General features: G+C 46.5%; 1 protein-coding gene across 1 annotated transcript in view; it reads left to right on the plus strand.

The window, feature by feature from the left end:
* Positions 1 to 11,538, plus strand: part of LOC144480123 (glutamate receptor ionotropic, delta-1-like) — a 791,184-nt gene extending 779,646 nt beyond the window's left edge. The window contains exons 11-14 of the mRNA XM_078199268.1: positions 1,070 to 1,400; positions 9,818 to 9,951; positions 11,126 to 11,163; positions 11,523 to 11,538. Coding sequence (XP_078055394.1) covers positions 1,070 to 1,400; positions 9,818 to 9,951; positions 11,126 to 11,163; positions 11,523 to 11,538 — 519 coding nt within the window. The remainder of the gene's footprint in view (positions 1 to 1,069; positions 1,401 to 9,817; positions 9,952 to 11,125; positions 11,164 to 11,522) is intronic.
* Positions 11,539 to 15,567: the final 4,029 nt, after the last annotated feature.

Here is a 15,567-nt window from a genome sequence, read left to right on the forward strand (position 1 = left end):
GGTCACTGACTGTGTGAGTTTGCACGTTCGCCCAGTGTCTGCGTGCGTTTCCCCCAGGTGCTCCAGTTTCCTCCCACAGTCCAAAATATGTGCTGGTTAGGAGGATTGGTGATGATAAATTGCCCTTTTGTGTCCAAACATGTATAGGTTAGAGAGATTCGCTATGGGAAATGTGTGTGGTGACAGGGATAGGGCAGGGAAAAGGGCCTGGATAAAATACCCTGTCAGAGAGTCGGTGCAGACTCGATGGGCTGAATGGCCTCTTTCTGCACGTAGGAATTCTGTGACCTTCTGGGCAGGGGTGAGGGAATGTGTTGTAGTGGGTGCGAGGGTAATCAGTGACCCACACCAAAAATTAACAGCAAGGGAACACTCGGGCTAGTATTCAGATAAGTGTCCCACGACAGGCCCAGGTTAGTATGAGAGGCCTGGGCAGCACAGTTCTCCCATCAGAGATCTGACCTTCCCCAGCAATGACTGCATTTGCGCAGGTCAGAGCTCCCAAAAGATCTCAGTGCACAACCGCAGTGAATGTCCCAACATTGCAAGATCTGGTGCAACATTTTAGGCTCGAGTCCTCCATCCGGTAAGTGATGTACAGGGGCCATTGCCATCCAATCTTTACCATGAGATAATATCTCATCTACTGTGGCTCGACCTCAATGAGCCCATAAGTTTCAGACTCAGAGATCAGGGAGCTTTGGGGGTTACGTACTCCGGAGGTGAGTAAGTTGAAGATTGAGCGGACGGGGGTGTTTATAATGATGAAAGGAGTTGATGAGCTATTTATGGAATGACCTTTACCCTTAGCAGGGAAACCAGAATAAGGAGTTTGAACAAAAGCAGCCCAATTCCGAGAGTACGATTGTGAGAATATGAAACAGACTGTCCCAGAAGCTGGTAAATCAGTGGTGATGTTTAAAGAGGGGGGTAGACACTGGAAAGGAAGGTTATTAAAGAGTGAGGAAGATCAATGGCGATAGAGGAAGAGAAAGCAATGTGTGGAAATGGGGAGGGACAGCACCTTTCCTGATTCAGTGACAATAACCCACTGTTTTCCTGTTTACAGAAAGCAGACATTGCCGTCTCAGCAATAACCATCACCCCCGAGAGGGAAAGCGTGGTGGATTTCAGTAAGCGCTACATGGATTATTCTGTTGGAATCCTCCTGAAAAAACCAGAGGAAAAGATCAACATTTTCTCCATCTTTGCTCCGTTTGACCTGGCAGTCTGGGCTTGCATTGCTGCCGCCATTCCCTTGGTGGGGGTCCTGATCTTTGTACTCAATCGGGTGCAGTTAGTCCGGACAGAGACACCCACACACCCTCAAACCCCCACCTCCACCTCCAGCACCCTGCACAGTGCCATCTGGCTGGTATACGGGGCGTTTGTTCAACAAGGTAGATTACAACTGGCTCATTCTGATTTGATTTGATTTATTATTGTCACATGTACCGAGATACAGTGAAAAGTATTGTCTTTATGTCACAGTGTAACTGGGAAATATAATTGTGGAATAGCATGGAATATGTGGGAAATATAGTGTGTATTGGGAATGGTGTATATCGGATGGGGAGTGGGAATGGTGGTTTAGGAATGGATGGAGAGTGGGAATGGTGGTTTAGGAAGGGGTGGAGAGTGGGAATGGTGTTTTAGGAATGGATGGAGAGTGGGAATGGTGGTTTAGGAAGGGGTGGAGAGTGGGAATGGTGTTTTAGGAAGGGATGGAGAGTGGGAATGGTGTTTACGGAAGGGATGGAGAGTGGGAATGGTGTTGAGAGAAGGGACCGAGAGTGGGAATGGTGTTTTAGGAAGGGATGGAGAGTGGGAATGGTGTTGAGAGAAGGGACGGAGAGTGGGAATGGTGGTTTAGAAGGGATGGAGAGTGGGAATGGTATTGAGAGAAGGGACGGAGAGTGGGAATGGTGTTGAGAGAAGGGACGGAGAGTGGGAATGGTATTGAGAGAAGGGACGGAGAGTGGGAATGGTGGTTTAGAAGGGATGATGATTGTACAAATGAAGAAAGGTGACCACTGAGGAGCCTGGAGGGGGTGGATTGGGGGAGGGGGCTCGCGTTAGAATTATATCCCAGGAGGAGGCCATTCAGCCTGTTGTGTCTGTGATAGCTCTCTGCAAGATCAGTTCACAAAGTGCCACTTCTCTCGTTCTTTCCCTGCAGCTGTGAAGAGTTTTCAGTCACCTGTTTCTGGCTGACCCCTAACCAAAGCAGCAATGGCAGAAAGCTCACTGTAAATGGGATGGGGGGGAGGGTAGCAGGCAGCTAATGGGAGATCCAGTGATTCAGGATGTGGGAGTGGGTTCTGGCAGGGTCTACACTTCTTCTGTCCCTCCGTTCCCAACAAGTGAACTTTGACCTCCTGACCTCTCAGTTCCTGCGTCCAGCTTTTTGCTGTCACAGAATCTGCTGCAGGCCCCGATTTCTTCCGGGTTAACTCACTGTCCAAGTCCCATTGATCTAAAAAGTGCATGAGTGTACGAGGCTCCCGGCTGCCTCACACGGCTAAACTCCAGCTAAGGGAAAGGCCAGCCAAAGGGAAATGAAGTGAGAATCACAGCGGCCCCTCGCCAGGTGAGATGTTGATCATTTGGGATGGAGCTGAGGAGAAATGTCTTCATTTAATGGGCTGTGATTCTTTGGGGTTCTCTGCCCGGAGAGCAGCGGGTGCTCAGTCTTTGAGCAGATTGCAGACAGAGATCGATACACCTTTAGACATGAATGGAATTGAAGAATGTGGGCTTGGGGTGGCATAATGTCGTTGAGGTAGTGAGTGAGTCACAATCTTATTGAATTCTGGAGAAGGTCTGAGGGGCTGGATGATCGACCCCCGATCTTATTTCCTATCATTTTTATGCATGAATACCCAGAGAGGAAAATTTGCCCAAATAACCTTTCATGCATTGACTGATTGAGCACATTGCCAAGTTCATTATTAATGTACCATCGAGTTAGCCCTCGGCGAGTGTTGTGGAAAAAGTTATTGGAGACTTTTATGTAGATCGAGAAACTGAACAAATACCCTCAGATCGGTTACGTTGGGAAGCCAACTGAATTCTTGGGTCAAGAGGAACAGGAAATTTACCCCTTTCCCATTTTCCCAAGTCCCAGCACCATCATCAGCGAATGGCAAACACACAAGATTGGCGCACAGCCCTCCCACATCATTTTCTTTACGTCAGGCTTTAGTTACCAAAGGTGAGAATAGTTTTCCCAGGACTGACAATCTTCCTGGTCCGCTCTTTCAGCGATTGATGAGTTTATGGGTGAACAGGTGGCACAAATTTAGAAGCTGGCTGTTCATTTCAAATCTCGCCTTGTTGCCAACACAAACAATCTTTGAAGAGTTTGCTGGAACATTCAGAATCTGCCCCTGTCCCGATTTGAAAGCTGGGCTTGGTATTTGAACCCTGCCAATCAGGCTGAGCGAACCCAGGAGTGTAAGAGAAGGCCCTGTCCTTGGTGCCATTGGTGGAAAAGCATTGAGACTGCTGATCACATGATCACATGTGCTACTTACAGCATGAATCCAGTCAGCTCCACACGGTTCACTCTGGCAGACTCTAACCGTTGCTGTTTGTGAGTTTACTCAGATCCGCAAAGTTGGGATGAAGCCATTGAGAGACGAGTGGAACCTGTGACATTGAAACAGAAATTCAATCATTGGCGGAGACTATTGGGCCCATCCTGTTCATGGTGGAACACGTTTGTACAGTGGGCCATTCCAGCTGACTCTCAGAATCTTTAATGGCAAAAGCTTTGATGGAGTTTTTGATGGAGTCGATGGAGAAAGGCTGTTCCCTCTGTCAATTGGGTCACTAACCAGAGGTGATAGATTAGAAACCATTGGATTTAGTGGGAAGATCAGGAAGAAATATTTTCACTCAGAGAGTCGTCAGGATCTGGAACGGTGGTTGAAGCTGATTCCATCAGTGTGTCGAGTAGGGAGTTGGCCAGTTACCTGTGGGTAAGGAACCAACAGGGTCACAAGCAAAAAGGGAAGTGGGACTCAGCACAACTGCTTTTTCAAAGAGCCAGTACCGTCTCAATGGGCCAAATGGCTTTTGTGCTTCACGTTTCTAAGGCTGGAATGTTTTGGCCGTTCACTCGGGATTTTCCCCATCCCGCTGCAGGGAACAGAGATTGGGTCGGGTGCCAAATTCTCCGACCTCGCTGCAGCGGGAGCATGGCATGAACAGCTGGAAGATTGCGCCCCAGAGATTCCAAAAATAAAATGAGGGCTGTGACTGTCATTATTATTTTGGAAGGTGACACACACACCGGGGGCGGGGGGGCGGGGGGTGATGGGGGCGACGGAGCCTGCACAGTGAACCCTCAGGACAGCTTAGTGGTGTCAGGAATTCTACCTCCCCATCCGCCACGGAATCGGAGCAGGCGAGGGGCGGACAATGGAAATGTCCTTGGGCGGGAATTTTTGGTCTCGCTTGAACGAGGCCGTGAATGTCTCGCGCTGAAGAGGTTAGAAGCTGTGACCTATGCCCCATGTTTAGGAGATCAATGGGAGAGGGTGCTGGGGGCTGGGGGGAGGTCAGACTGTTCGCAATCCTTCTCCCTGAGTCAGTGACGGAAAAATCAGCGCTGGGTAATTGAAACTATCTCCGTGGGTGACTGAGTCCTTCTTGACAAATGCATGTGCTGCAACTGTGTTCGAAGGTTTTCAGCTCATAGAATCATAGAGGTTTACAGCATGGAAACAGGCCCTTCGGCCCAACTTGTCCACGCTGTCCTTTTTTAAAAAAAAACCCTAAGCTAATCCCAATTGCCCGCATTTGGCCCATATCCCTCTGTACCCATCGTACCCATGTAACTATCTAAATGCTTTTTAAAAGATAAAATTGTACCCGTCTCTACTACTACCTCTGGCAGCTTGTTCCAGACACTCACCACCCTCTGTGTGAAACAATTGCCCCACTGGACACTTTTGTATCTCTCCCCTCTCACCTTAAACCTGTGCCCTCTAGTTTTAGACTCCCCTATCTTTGGGAAAAGATATTGACAATCTACCTTGTCTATGCCCCTCATTATTTTGTAGACCTCTATAAGGTCACCCCTCAGCCTCCTACGCTCCAGAGAAAAAAGTCCCAGTCTATCCAGCCTCTCCTTATAACTCAATCCATCAAGTCCCGGTAGCATCCTAATAAATCTTTTCTGCACTCTTTACTAGTTTAATAATATCCTTTCTATTATAGGGTGACCAGAATTGCACAAAGTATTCCAAGTGTGGCCTTACCAATGTCTTGCACAACTTCAACAAGACGTCCCAACTCCTGTATTCAATGTACTGACCGATGAAACCAAGCATGCTGAATGCCATCTTCACCATTCTGTCCACCTGTGACTCCACTTTCAAGGAGCTATGAACGTGTACACCTCGATCTCTTTGTTCTGTAACTCTCCCAACGCCCTACCATTAAGTGAGTAAGTCCTGCCCTGGTTCAATCTACCAAAATGCATCACCTCGCATTTGTCTAAATTAAACTCCATCTGCCATTCGTCAGCCCACTGGCCCAATTGATCAAGATCCCGTTGCAATTGGAGATGACTTTCTTCACTGTCCACTATGCCACCAATCTTGGTGTCATCTGCAAACTTACTAACCATGCCCCCTATATTCTCATCCAAATCATTAATATAAATGACAAATAACAGTGGGCCCAGCACTGATCCCTGAGGCACACCGCTGGTCACAGGCCTCCAGTTTGAAAAACAATTCTCTACAACCACGCTCTGGCTTCTGTCAAGAAGCCTATTTTGTATCCAATTAGATACCTCACCCTGGATCCCATGCGATTTAACTTTATGCAACAACCTTCCATGCGGTACCTTGTCAAAGGCCTTGCTAAAGTCCATGTAGACAACATCAACTGCACTGCCCTCATCTACCTTCTTGGTTATCCCTTCAAAAAACTCAATTTGTGAGACATGATTTTCCACTCACAAAGCCATGCTGACTGTCCCTAATCAGTCCTTGTGTCTCTAAATGCCTGTAGATCCTGTCTCTCAAAATACCTTCCAACAATTTACCCACCACAGATGTGAGGCTCACTGGCCTGTAGTTCCCAGGCTTTTCCCTGCAGCCCTTTTTAAACAAAGGCACAACATTTGCCACTCTCCGATCTTCAGGCACTTCACCTGTGACTATCGATGATTCAAGTATCTCGCCTGGGGGACCCGCAATTTCCTCCCTAGCCTCCCACAATGTCCTGGGATACATTTCATCAGGTCCCGGGGATTTATCTACCTTGATGCACTTTAAGATTTCCAGCATCTCCTTCTCTGTAATATGTACACTCCTCAAGACATCACTATTTATTTCCCCAAGTTCCCTAACATCCATGCTTTTCTCAACAGTAAATACTGATGAGAAATATTCATTTAGGATCTCACCCATCTCTTGTGGATCCGCACATAGATGTCTTTGTTGATCTTTAAGAGGCCCTACTCTCTCCCTTGTTACTCTTTTGCCCTTTATGTATTTGTAGAAGCTCTTTGGATTCTCCTTTGCCTTATCTGCCAAAACAATTTCGTGTCCCCTTTTTGCCCTCCTGATTTCTCTCTTAACTCCACCCCCAGACCTCCTATACTCTTCAAGAGATTCACTTGATCCCAGCTGCCTCTGCATGTCATGTGCCTCCTTCTTCTTGACCAGGGCCTCAATATCCAGGGTTCCCGACTTCTATGGTAGTCATGATGTGGAGATGCCGGCATTGGACTGGGGTAAACACAGTAAGAGTTTTAACAACACCAGGTTATCCACTCCATCTGACGAAGGAGCAGCGCTCCGAAAGCTAATGGCATTTGCTACCAAATAAACCTGTTGGACTTTAACCTGGTGTTGTTAAAACTCTTACTGTCCCAATTTCTGCCAGCCTTGCCCTTCACTTTAAGAGGAATGTGTTTACCCTGAACCCTAGTTAACACACTTTTGAAAGCATGCCACTTACCAGACGTCCCTTTGCCTTTCTACAGACTCCCCCAATTAACTTTTGAAAGTTCCTGCCTGATACCATCAAAATTGGCCTTGCCCCAATTTAGAATTTTAACTTTTGGGACAGACCTATCATTCTCCATAGCTATCTTAAAACTAATAGAATTATGGTCACTGGTCCCAAAGTGATCCCTCACTAACACTTCTGTCACCTGCCCTTCCTTATTTCCCAAGAGGAGGTCAAGTTTTGCCCCTTCTCTCGTCGGGCCATCCACATATTGAATGAGAAATTCCTCTTGAACACACTCAACAAATTTCTCTCCATCCAACCCTCTAATACTATGGCTGTCCCAGTCAATGTTGGGAAAATTAAAATCTCCGACTATTACCGCCCTATTTTTCTTGGAGCTAACTGCAATCTCTTTACATATTTGCTCCTCAATTTCCCGCTGACTATTTGGGGGCCTATAGTACAACCCTATCAATGTGATTTCCCCCTTCTTATTTCTCAGTTCTACCCATATAGACTCAGTGGCCGAACCCTCGGATATATCCCCTCTCAGTACGGCAGTGATGCTTTCCCTAATCAAAAGTGCAACTCCCCCTCCTCTCTTATCTCCTGTTCTATCTTTCCTATAGCATCTGTACCCTGGAACATTGAGCTGCCAATCCTGTCCCTCCCTTAGCCATGTTTCAGTAATAGCTATAATATCCCAGTCCCATGTACCCATCCATGCCCTGAGTTCATCTGCCTTGCCCGTCAGGCCTCTTGCATTGAAATAAATGCAGTTTAATCTGGACTTCTCTTGCTCTCTGTCTTGCTTTTGCCTGATCTGTCTGGTATTAGGATTACTAGTCATGATGTGGAGATGCCGGCGTTGGACTGGGGTAAATACAGTAAGAGGTTTAACAACACCAGGTTAAAGTCCAACAGGTTTATTTGGTAGCAAAAGCCACACAAGCTTTCGGAGCTCTTAGCCCCTTGGGGCTAAGAGCTCCGAAAGCTTGTGTGGCTTTTGCTACCAAATAAACCTGTTGGACTTTAACCTGGTGTTGTTAAACTTCTTATTAGGATTACTGACACTGCCTTTACTAATTAATGTGCTCTCTTTAACTTCTGTGCTGTCCTCAAACTTCTGTTCTTTCTCCCTACTGCTTTGGATCCCACCCCCTGCCAAGCTAGTTTAAACCCTCCCGGGTGGCTCTCGCAAATCTCCCCGCCAGGATGTTAGTCCCCCTCCAGTTCAGGTGTAACCCGACCCTCTTGAACAGATCAGCCCTTCCCCAGAAAGGATCCCATTGATCCAAAAATCTAAATCCTTGCCACCTGCACCAGCTCTCAAGCCAGGCATTCATCTGCCTAATCCTCCTATTCCTACTCTCACTAGCACGTGGAACCGGTAGTAGTCCTGAAATTACTACCTTCGAGGTCCTGCACGTTAGCCTTTTGCTTAACTCTCTATATTCACACTTCAGGACCTCATCCCTTTTTCTACCTATGTTGTTGGTACCAATATGTACAACGACCTCTGGCTGCTCACCCTCCCCCTTAAGAACGTCCTGCAACCACTCAGAGACGTCCTTGACCCTGGCACCAGGGAGGCAACAAACCATCCTGGAGTCTCGATTGCGGCCACAGAGACGCCTGTCTGTGTCTCTAACTAGCGAGTCCCCTGTTACTACTGCTCGCTTGCACTTTGCCCGACCCTGTCCCACACCAGAACCAGCTGTGGTGTCACAGGCCTGGCTGTGCTGGTATCTCCCCCTGACAGGCTCTCCCCCTCAACAGCATCCAAAATGGTATACCTGTTTGAAAGGGGAATAGACACAGGAGACTCCTGCACTACCTGCCTGCCTCTCCTGGAGTCACTCATCTACCTGTCTGAACCTGTGGTGTGACAACCTCTCTGTAACTAGCTGAATGACTTTCTCTTTGCAGGGTATGTTTAATTGTAGGCTCAGAGTTAATCCATGAGGGAAAGAATTCAGCATTATTAAATTAGCGTCGAAGCTTTCATTGATCAGAGGAAGCAGAGAACCGGGAGCTGTTCCACTTAGCAAACCTGAGGAAGTGGCAGGAAGATTGCAAAATTAATTTGCATTCATGTTTCCTTATTCACATCACGGAAGTATATTTTACAAAAATGGATCTGCTCAATTTTGAGTTGTAAAGAAAAGTCTATTTTGCAATTATCTTAATTAGTAGATGTAAATTTAATGTAATTTTGGTAATGTACCCAATTTGTGTATTGTGAATGTGGCTACAAGTTTCACAAATGAAGAAATTATGTCTTTAAATTATTCTGCAAACTCCAATCTGCATCTAATTTTCGACCTTTAATCTCAGTTTGAAATCTGTTCTGAATTTCACTCAATGGAACTGCCTTTAAACGAATGCAGAATCCAACAGCACAACTGCTGTTGCACATGATAACAGTGTACACTGATAGAATACAGTAATAGTACACAAAGGGTGAATGTTCGCTTTTATCATTGACCAGTAAGGGTTGGCCATCCATTTGACACCGTATATAATTGCTGCATTCATTACAAATCTCTCCCATTATCGCGACTCTGTTGTGTGTGCTATGTAGTGATTTAAATGTGATATTTCCTTCCTGGGCCTCTTTCTAATTGAAGGAGTATTGGTTAGAATCATACAGTGCAGAAGAGGTCCTTTGGCCCATCGCGTCCGCACCGACGCATTAGAAACACCTGAACTCCCAGCTTGAATGGTTAGAAACATTCCAAAACCGATCAGGAAATATTTTTAACAGCCTCTTCATTTTTACAGTGGACTTGAGTTGATTTAAACCTTCCTTATTTTGAAGCTTTTCTCCTCCTGATTCCAGGTGGGGACTCACCCATGAACTCAGTGGCGATGCGGATCGTGATGGGCAGTTGGTGGCTTTTCACACTGATTGTATGTTCCTCATACACGGCCAACCTGGCTGCGTTTCTGACCGTGTCCAGAATGGATAACTCCATCCAGTAAGTGACTTCAGCACAGGAAGCAACAGAGAATTTTTGTGCTGTTTTCCTTTCTAAGAACTGATCTGTTTATCTGACATAACACTAGCGGCGCTGTTACTTTGTAGCGTTTAATCCTAACAGATTAATCTGACCTATCAACAGTCCTCTCCAAAGGAAGATGGTTCTTGCCTGATGTTTAACATGTATGAAATGAAAAGCTTCATTGGCATCATCACATTGTCTGATTCAATCCAGTTTCATTCCGAATTCCCATTCAGCGCAATCACTCTTTCTGTAATTGTCTCTTGGGCAGAAATGTTTTCTTATTCAAATGCATACACTGAGGAAACCATATAAAAGATTTGTGATGTGGCTATGGTTTGGAAAGATTAAACCAGAATCCTTTCATTTATCCTTTGATAGCATCTGGGATTGATGGGAAAATGTCTTATCTCTCTCTCCGACTGAGTTCTTGAGAGAGATTTTAAATCAGTCAGAAGCACTTTCTTGATCAGTCTTGATCTACGATGGAAACAGAGCTTTATCTTGTGTCAAATGGAGAAATATTTCAGTATTATATTTTTAATATGACCTTAAATGAGGTAATGTGAATTCAAAAGTGGTTTCTAAATCGCAGAAAGACTTTGTCTTTGTCGGAACTGTAGCCAATAGATGAGGTTTGCGATGTTTCAGTCGTGTTTGGGTGGGTTGTCTGTTTGTTTAGAGCGTGGAATATTCTACAGCAAAGGCAGGGACAGTGGGGCTGAATAATATGGGCTGGAGGGGAGGGTACTGCAACAAATAACTCATCACACCCCACCTCACCACCCCCAGAAGCAAAGTTGGCACCCACTCCAAACAAGCCTGCCCAGGAGCCATAACACACTGTGGGCAGGTAGAGGGCCCGAGTTTACCATTGTGTTGCACCCGTAAATGGGCACAAAAACTTGGTAAAGTCGGGCGTGAGACGATTAGTGCGATCTGCGCCCACATCCGCACAGATGCCCACTTTACCAAGGCCCGAAAATGGCCGCGATCCGAATCGCGCCTGAAATGGGTGCGACGTAATGAGCTGGACGCCCAAACTTAGCGGCATTTTACCATCACGTTCGCGCGTCCAGGTTCAGCACGAAACAGACATGCTCAGCAAAGGTCTGTTTCGGGCGCTCCAGCTTCTGAAGGGCTACGTTCAGAGCTTCCAACAGCTCTCTGACTCAGATCGGCGGTGGGGCGGGGTTAGGGTGGTAGGCCAGATGGATCTCTGGTGGGGGAGGGGAGGAGGAGGGAGGCAGGCCAAGTGCATATGGGAGCGCCTGAGAACAGGTTTCCAAGTCAGATCTGAATTGCGCCCAGATTCAGCACTTGGGATCAAAATGGTAAAATTGGGCCCATAGAGTCATAGAGATATCCAGCACAGAAACAGGCCCTTTGGCCCAACTTGTCCATGCCAACCAGGTTTTCTAAACGGAACTAGTCCCATTTACCTGCATTTGGCCCATATCCCTCTAAACCTTTCCTACCCATGTATCTGTCCAAATTATTTATCTTTTTTCTGTTCTTACTTTATATTTACACATCCCACAGTGCTTCACAGGAGTGAATATCAGACAACATTTGACCCCAAAGCACACAGGCAGCTGATAAAGCAAGGTGAAGGAGGTAGCCTTTAAGGAGCAACTTAAAGCGAATGAGAGAGACAGAGAGAGAGACAGAGAGAGAAAAACAGAGAGAGAGACAGAGAGAGAGAAAAACAGAGAGAGAGACAGAGAGAGACAGAGAGAAAAAAACAGAGAGAGAGAAAAACAGAGAGAGAGAGACCGAGAGACAGAGAGAGCGAGACAGAGAGAGCGAGACAGAGAGAGCGAGACAGAGAGAGCGAGACAGAGAGAGCGAGACAGAGAGAGCGAGACAGAGAGAGCGAGACAGAGAGAGAGGCGACACTTAGGGGATGGAATTTCAGAGACAAATATCAGAAAAAGAGCAACAGAACTGCACATGCTGGAAACCTGAAATGGAAAATAGAAAACAGCAGAAATACGTCACGTCAGATAGCACCTGTAAGACAAAATGGTGGATAGTGGTGGGTGGGTGGGTAGGGGTGTGGCGGGGGGGGGGGGGTCCATTTTACATGGACTGCCTCCAATCCCCAAAGATCAAATCCCCTCTTCCCATCCTGCCCTTTGGTGAATGTAGTTAAAATATCCAGCTGGCCCACCCCTGCCTAGCTGCCCAGGCCAAACATTTAATGGCACATGGACAGGGATTGATTGGTTTGGTAACGAATCGAATTGATCACCTATTTAACCACACTGGATGGGCTGCACACCCATCCCCCGTGTTATGAGGGTGAACTCGAGGGTGGGTGGGAAGGTGATGAGGTGGGCACCGGGTGCCGCTTCACACTGGAAACACACTGAGTGAGGACACAGCACAATCTCACCCGTACGGCATAGCTGAGCGACAGCACACTGGCAGTCGGGGGTTGAGCAAGAGCTGTTTCCGGTGAATTAATAACTGAAAGTTTCATTGTGGGCACCGAACCCTCCAGATATGCTATATTACATCTTTAGCTTTTTTTAGCAACTGATAAATAATTTATATATTTCGACTGTGCGTGGAACCAGTTGTGCAATATTTTATTGCAACTATCACAGAATGTGACTCAACCTGTCATTGGATAATAAATGACTGGAATGTCGGAGAGTTAAGTGTCACTGATTTATTTGGGTTAGTCTTGGCATTTTGCCTCAGAGACATCATCAAAATGAGTGGTTGAACCCTTGGCCCCGGGTCAGCTTTTAATTTAATTGTTTTCTGGAACACTCGATTATTATGTAATGCATGCGCCTGACATATTGGCTGCAGATCAATCCTAAACGTGAAGCACAGGGTGAGTTTAGGGTATTGCTGGGGTGTTGGGAGCTCGACGGATTTGGGTGTTCTTGTACATGAATCACAGAAAGTCAACTTGCAGTACAGTAAGTGAGTAGGAAATCAAACGACACGCTAGCCTTTGTTACAAAGAGAATGGTGCACAAGGCTAAGGAAGTCTGAGTGCAGTTTTATAGAACCCAAAAGAGAAAACGCTGGAAAATCTCAGCAGGTCTGGCAGCATCTGTAAAGAGAGAAAAGAGCTGACAGTTCAAGTCCAGAGGACCCTTTGTCAAAGCTGTTATATAGTTATTGCAGTTATATAGAGCTTTGTACTATGTACACATTTGATTTCCTGACTAAAGAAGAATAAAGTTAACGTTTATTTATTAATCGCAAGTAAGGCTTACATTAACATTACAATGAAGTTACTGTGAATCCCCCTCGTCGCCACAGTCCGGTGCCTGAGACAGAGAGAGCGAGACAGAGAGAGCGAGACAGAGAGAGCGAGACAGAGAGAGCGAGACAGAGAGAGCGAGACAGAGAGAGCGAGACAGAGAGAGCGAGACAGAGAGAGCGAGACAGAGAGAGCGAGACAGAGAGAGCGAGACAGAGAGAGCGAGACAGAGAGAGCGAGACAGAGAGAGCGAGACAGAGAGAGCGAGACAGAGAGAGCGAGACAGAGAGAGAGGCGACACTTAGGGGATGGAATTTCAGAGACAAATATCAGAAAAAGAGCAACAGAACTGCACATGCTGGAAACCTGAAATGGAAAATAGAAAACAGCAGAAATACGTCACGTCAGATAGCACCTGTAAGATAAAATGGTGGATAGTGGTGGGTGGGTGGGTAGGGGTGTGGCGGGGGGGGGTGTGGGGGGTCCATTTTACATGGACTGCCTCCAATCCCCAAAGATCAAATCCCCTTACATGGACAGTAACCAGCACATCTTTGGACTGTGGGAGGAAACCGGAGCACCCGGACGAAACCCACGCAGACATGAGGAGAATGTGCAGACTCCGCACAGACAGTGACCCAAGCGAGAATTGAACCCGGGTCCCTGGCGCTGTGAGGCAGCAGTGCTAACCACCGTGCTACCCAGGAATATGTTTGCCTTTGGTGGAATGGCTAGTTTGATTCCTGTGATGAGGGGATTGTCCTACAGGAACAGATTGGGGAGAATGGGCCTGCATTCTCTGGTGTTCAGACGAATGAGAAGTAATTCCAATGAAATGTATAAAACTCTTAGGAGAGTGTGAGGAAGGAGCTGCAGAGAGGGTGTTCCTCCTGACTGGGGAATCTAAAACCAGAGGACGCAGTCTCAGGGTAAGGAACAACCATTTGGGACTGAGATGAGGAGAAACGCCTTTGCTGGAATTCTCTATCTGGGAGAGTTTGAATGTTCAGTTGATGAGTATCTTCAGCCCTGAGATCGATGGAGTTTTGAGCACTAAGGGGATCACTGGATTGGAGGATAAAGCCAGGTGGTGGAGTGGAAGTCGAGGATAAGCCAGTGATTGAAGAGTCGAGCAGACACCAGGGGACACAAAGCTTCATCCGGTTATCCACAATCCATCCTCACTTTGGGCCAATCACACTGTTTGGTATTTTATCCAATTTGCTTCTACCTATTGAATTCCAAAGGCTCCCATATCTCAGAGAATTGACTTGACTTCATTTGACCTCAAATGATCCCTGGCTGTGGTTAGTTCCAGTAATCTATTGCTATTACTGTGTAGACCAGGGATTGAATAATACGCTGTCAGATTGGCAGTATTCAGGCTTTGCACAGTCTATTATGGGGTGTGATGACTTTGGGCATCGATTACAATGTCATCACCGCGGCTCCCAATAACCCAATAAGCAAGCAGGTAAAAAGGTCAGGAACCCGCCCACATTATTCAGATAACAATGAAAGTAACTAACTTCCCAGCTGCATAACATGATCAAAAGGCCTGGTCAGGGTGAACCCATGATCAGTCTGTTAGCTAAGATCAAGCAGGACATCGGCTGCAATGCCTGTTTGAGTTGATTTGATTTGTTATTGTCACATGTATTAACATACAGTGAAAAGTATTGTTTCTTGGGCACTATATGGACAAAACATACCATTCATAGAGAAGGAGAGAGTGCAGAATGTAATGTTACAGTCATAGCTAGGGTGTAGAGAAAGATCAACTTAATATGAGGTAGGTCCATTCAAAAGTCTCGTGACAGCAGGAAAGAAACTGTTCTTGAGTCGGTCGGTACATTACCTCAGACTTTTGTATCCTTTTCCTGATGGAAGAAGGTGGAAGAGCGTATGTCAAGGGTGCGTGGGGTCCTTTATTATGCTGGCTGCTTTGCCGAGGCAGCGGGAAGTGTAGACAGAGTCAGTGGATGGGAGGCTGGTTTGAGTGATGGATTGGACTTTGTTCATGACGCTTTGTAGTTTTTTGCTGTCTTAGACAGAGCAGGAGCCATACCAAGCTGTGATATAACCGGAAAGGATGCTTTCTATGCTGCATCTGAAAAAGTTGGTGAGAGTCATAGCTGACATGCCAAATTTCCTTAGTCTTCTGAGAAAGTAGAGGCATTGGTGGGCTTTCTTAACTATAGTGTCGGCATGGGGGGACCAGGACAGGTTGTTGGTGAGCTGGACACCTAAAAACTTGAAGCTCTCGACTATTTCCACTTCATCCCCTGTAGACAGGGGCATGTCCTCCTTTCCGCTTCCTGAAGTCAATGACAATCTCGTTCGTTTTGTTGACATTGAGGG

This window comes from Mustelus asterias, chromosome 28 (assembly GCF_964213995.1).
Source record: "Mustelus asterias chromosome 28, sMusAst1.hap1.1, whole genome shotgun sequence".
Classification (NCBI taxonomy): Eukaryota; Metazoa; Chordata; class Chondrichthyes; order Carcharhiniformes; family Triakidae; genus Mustelus; species Mustelus asterias.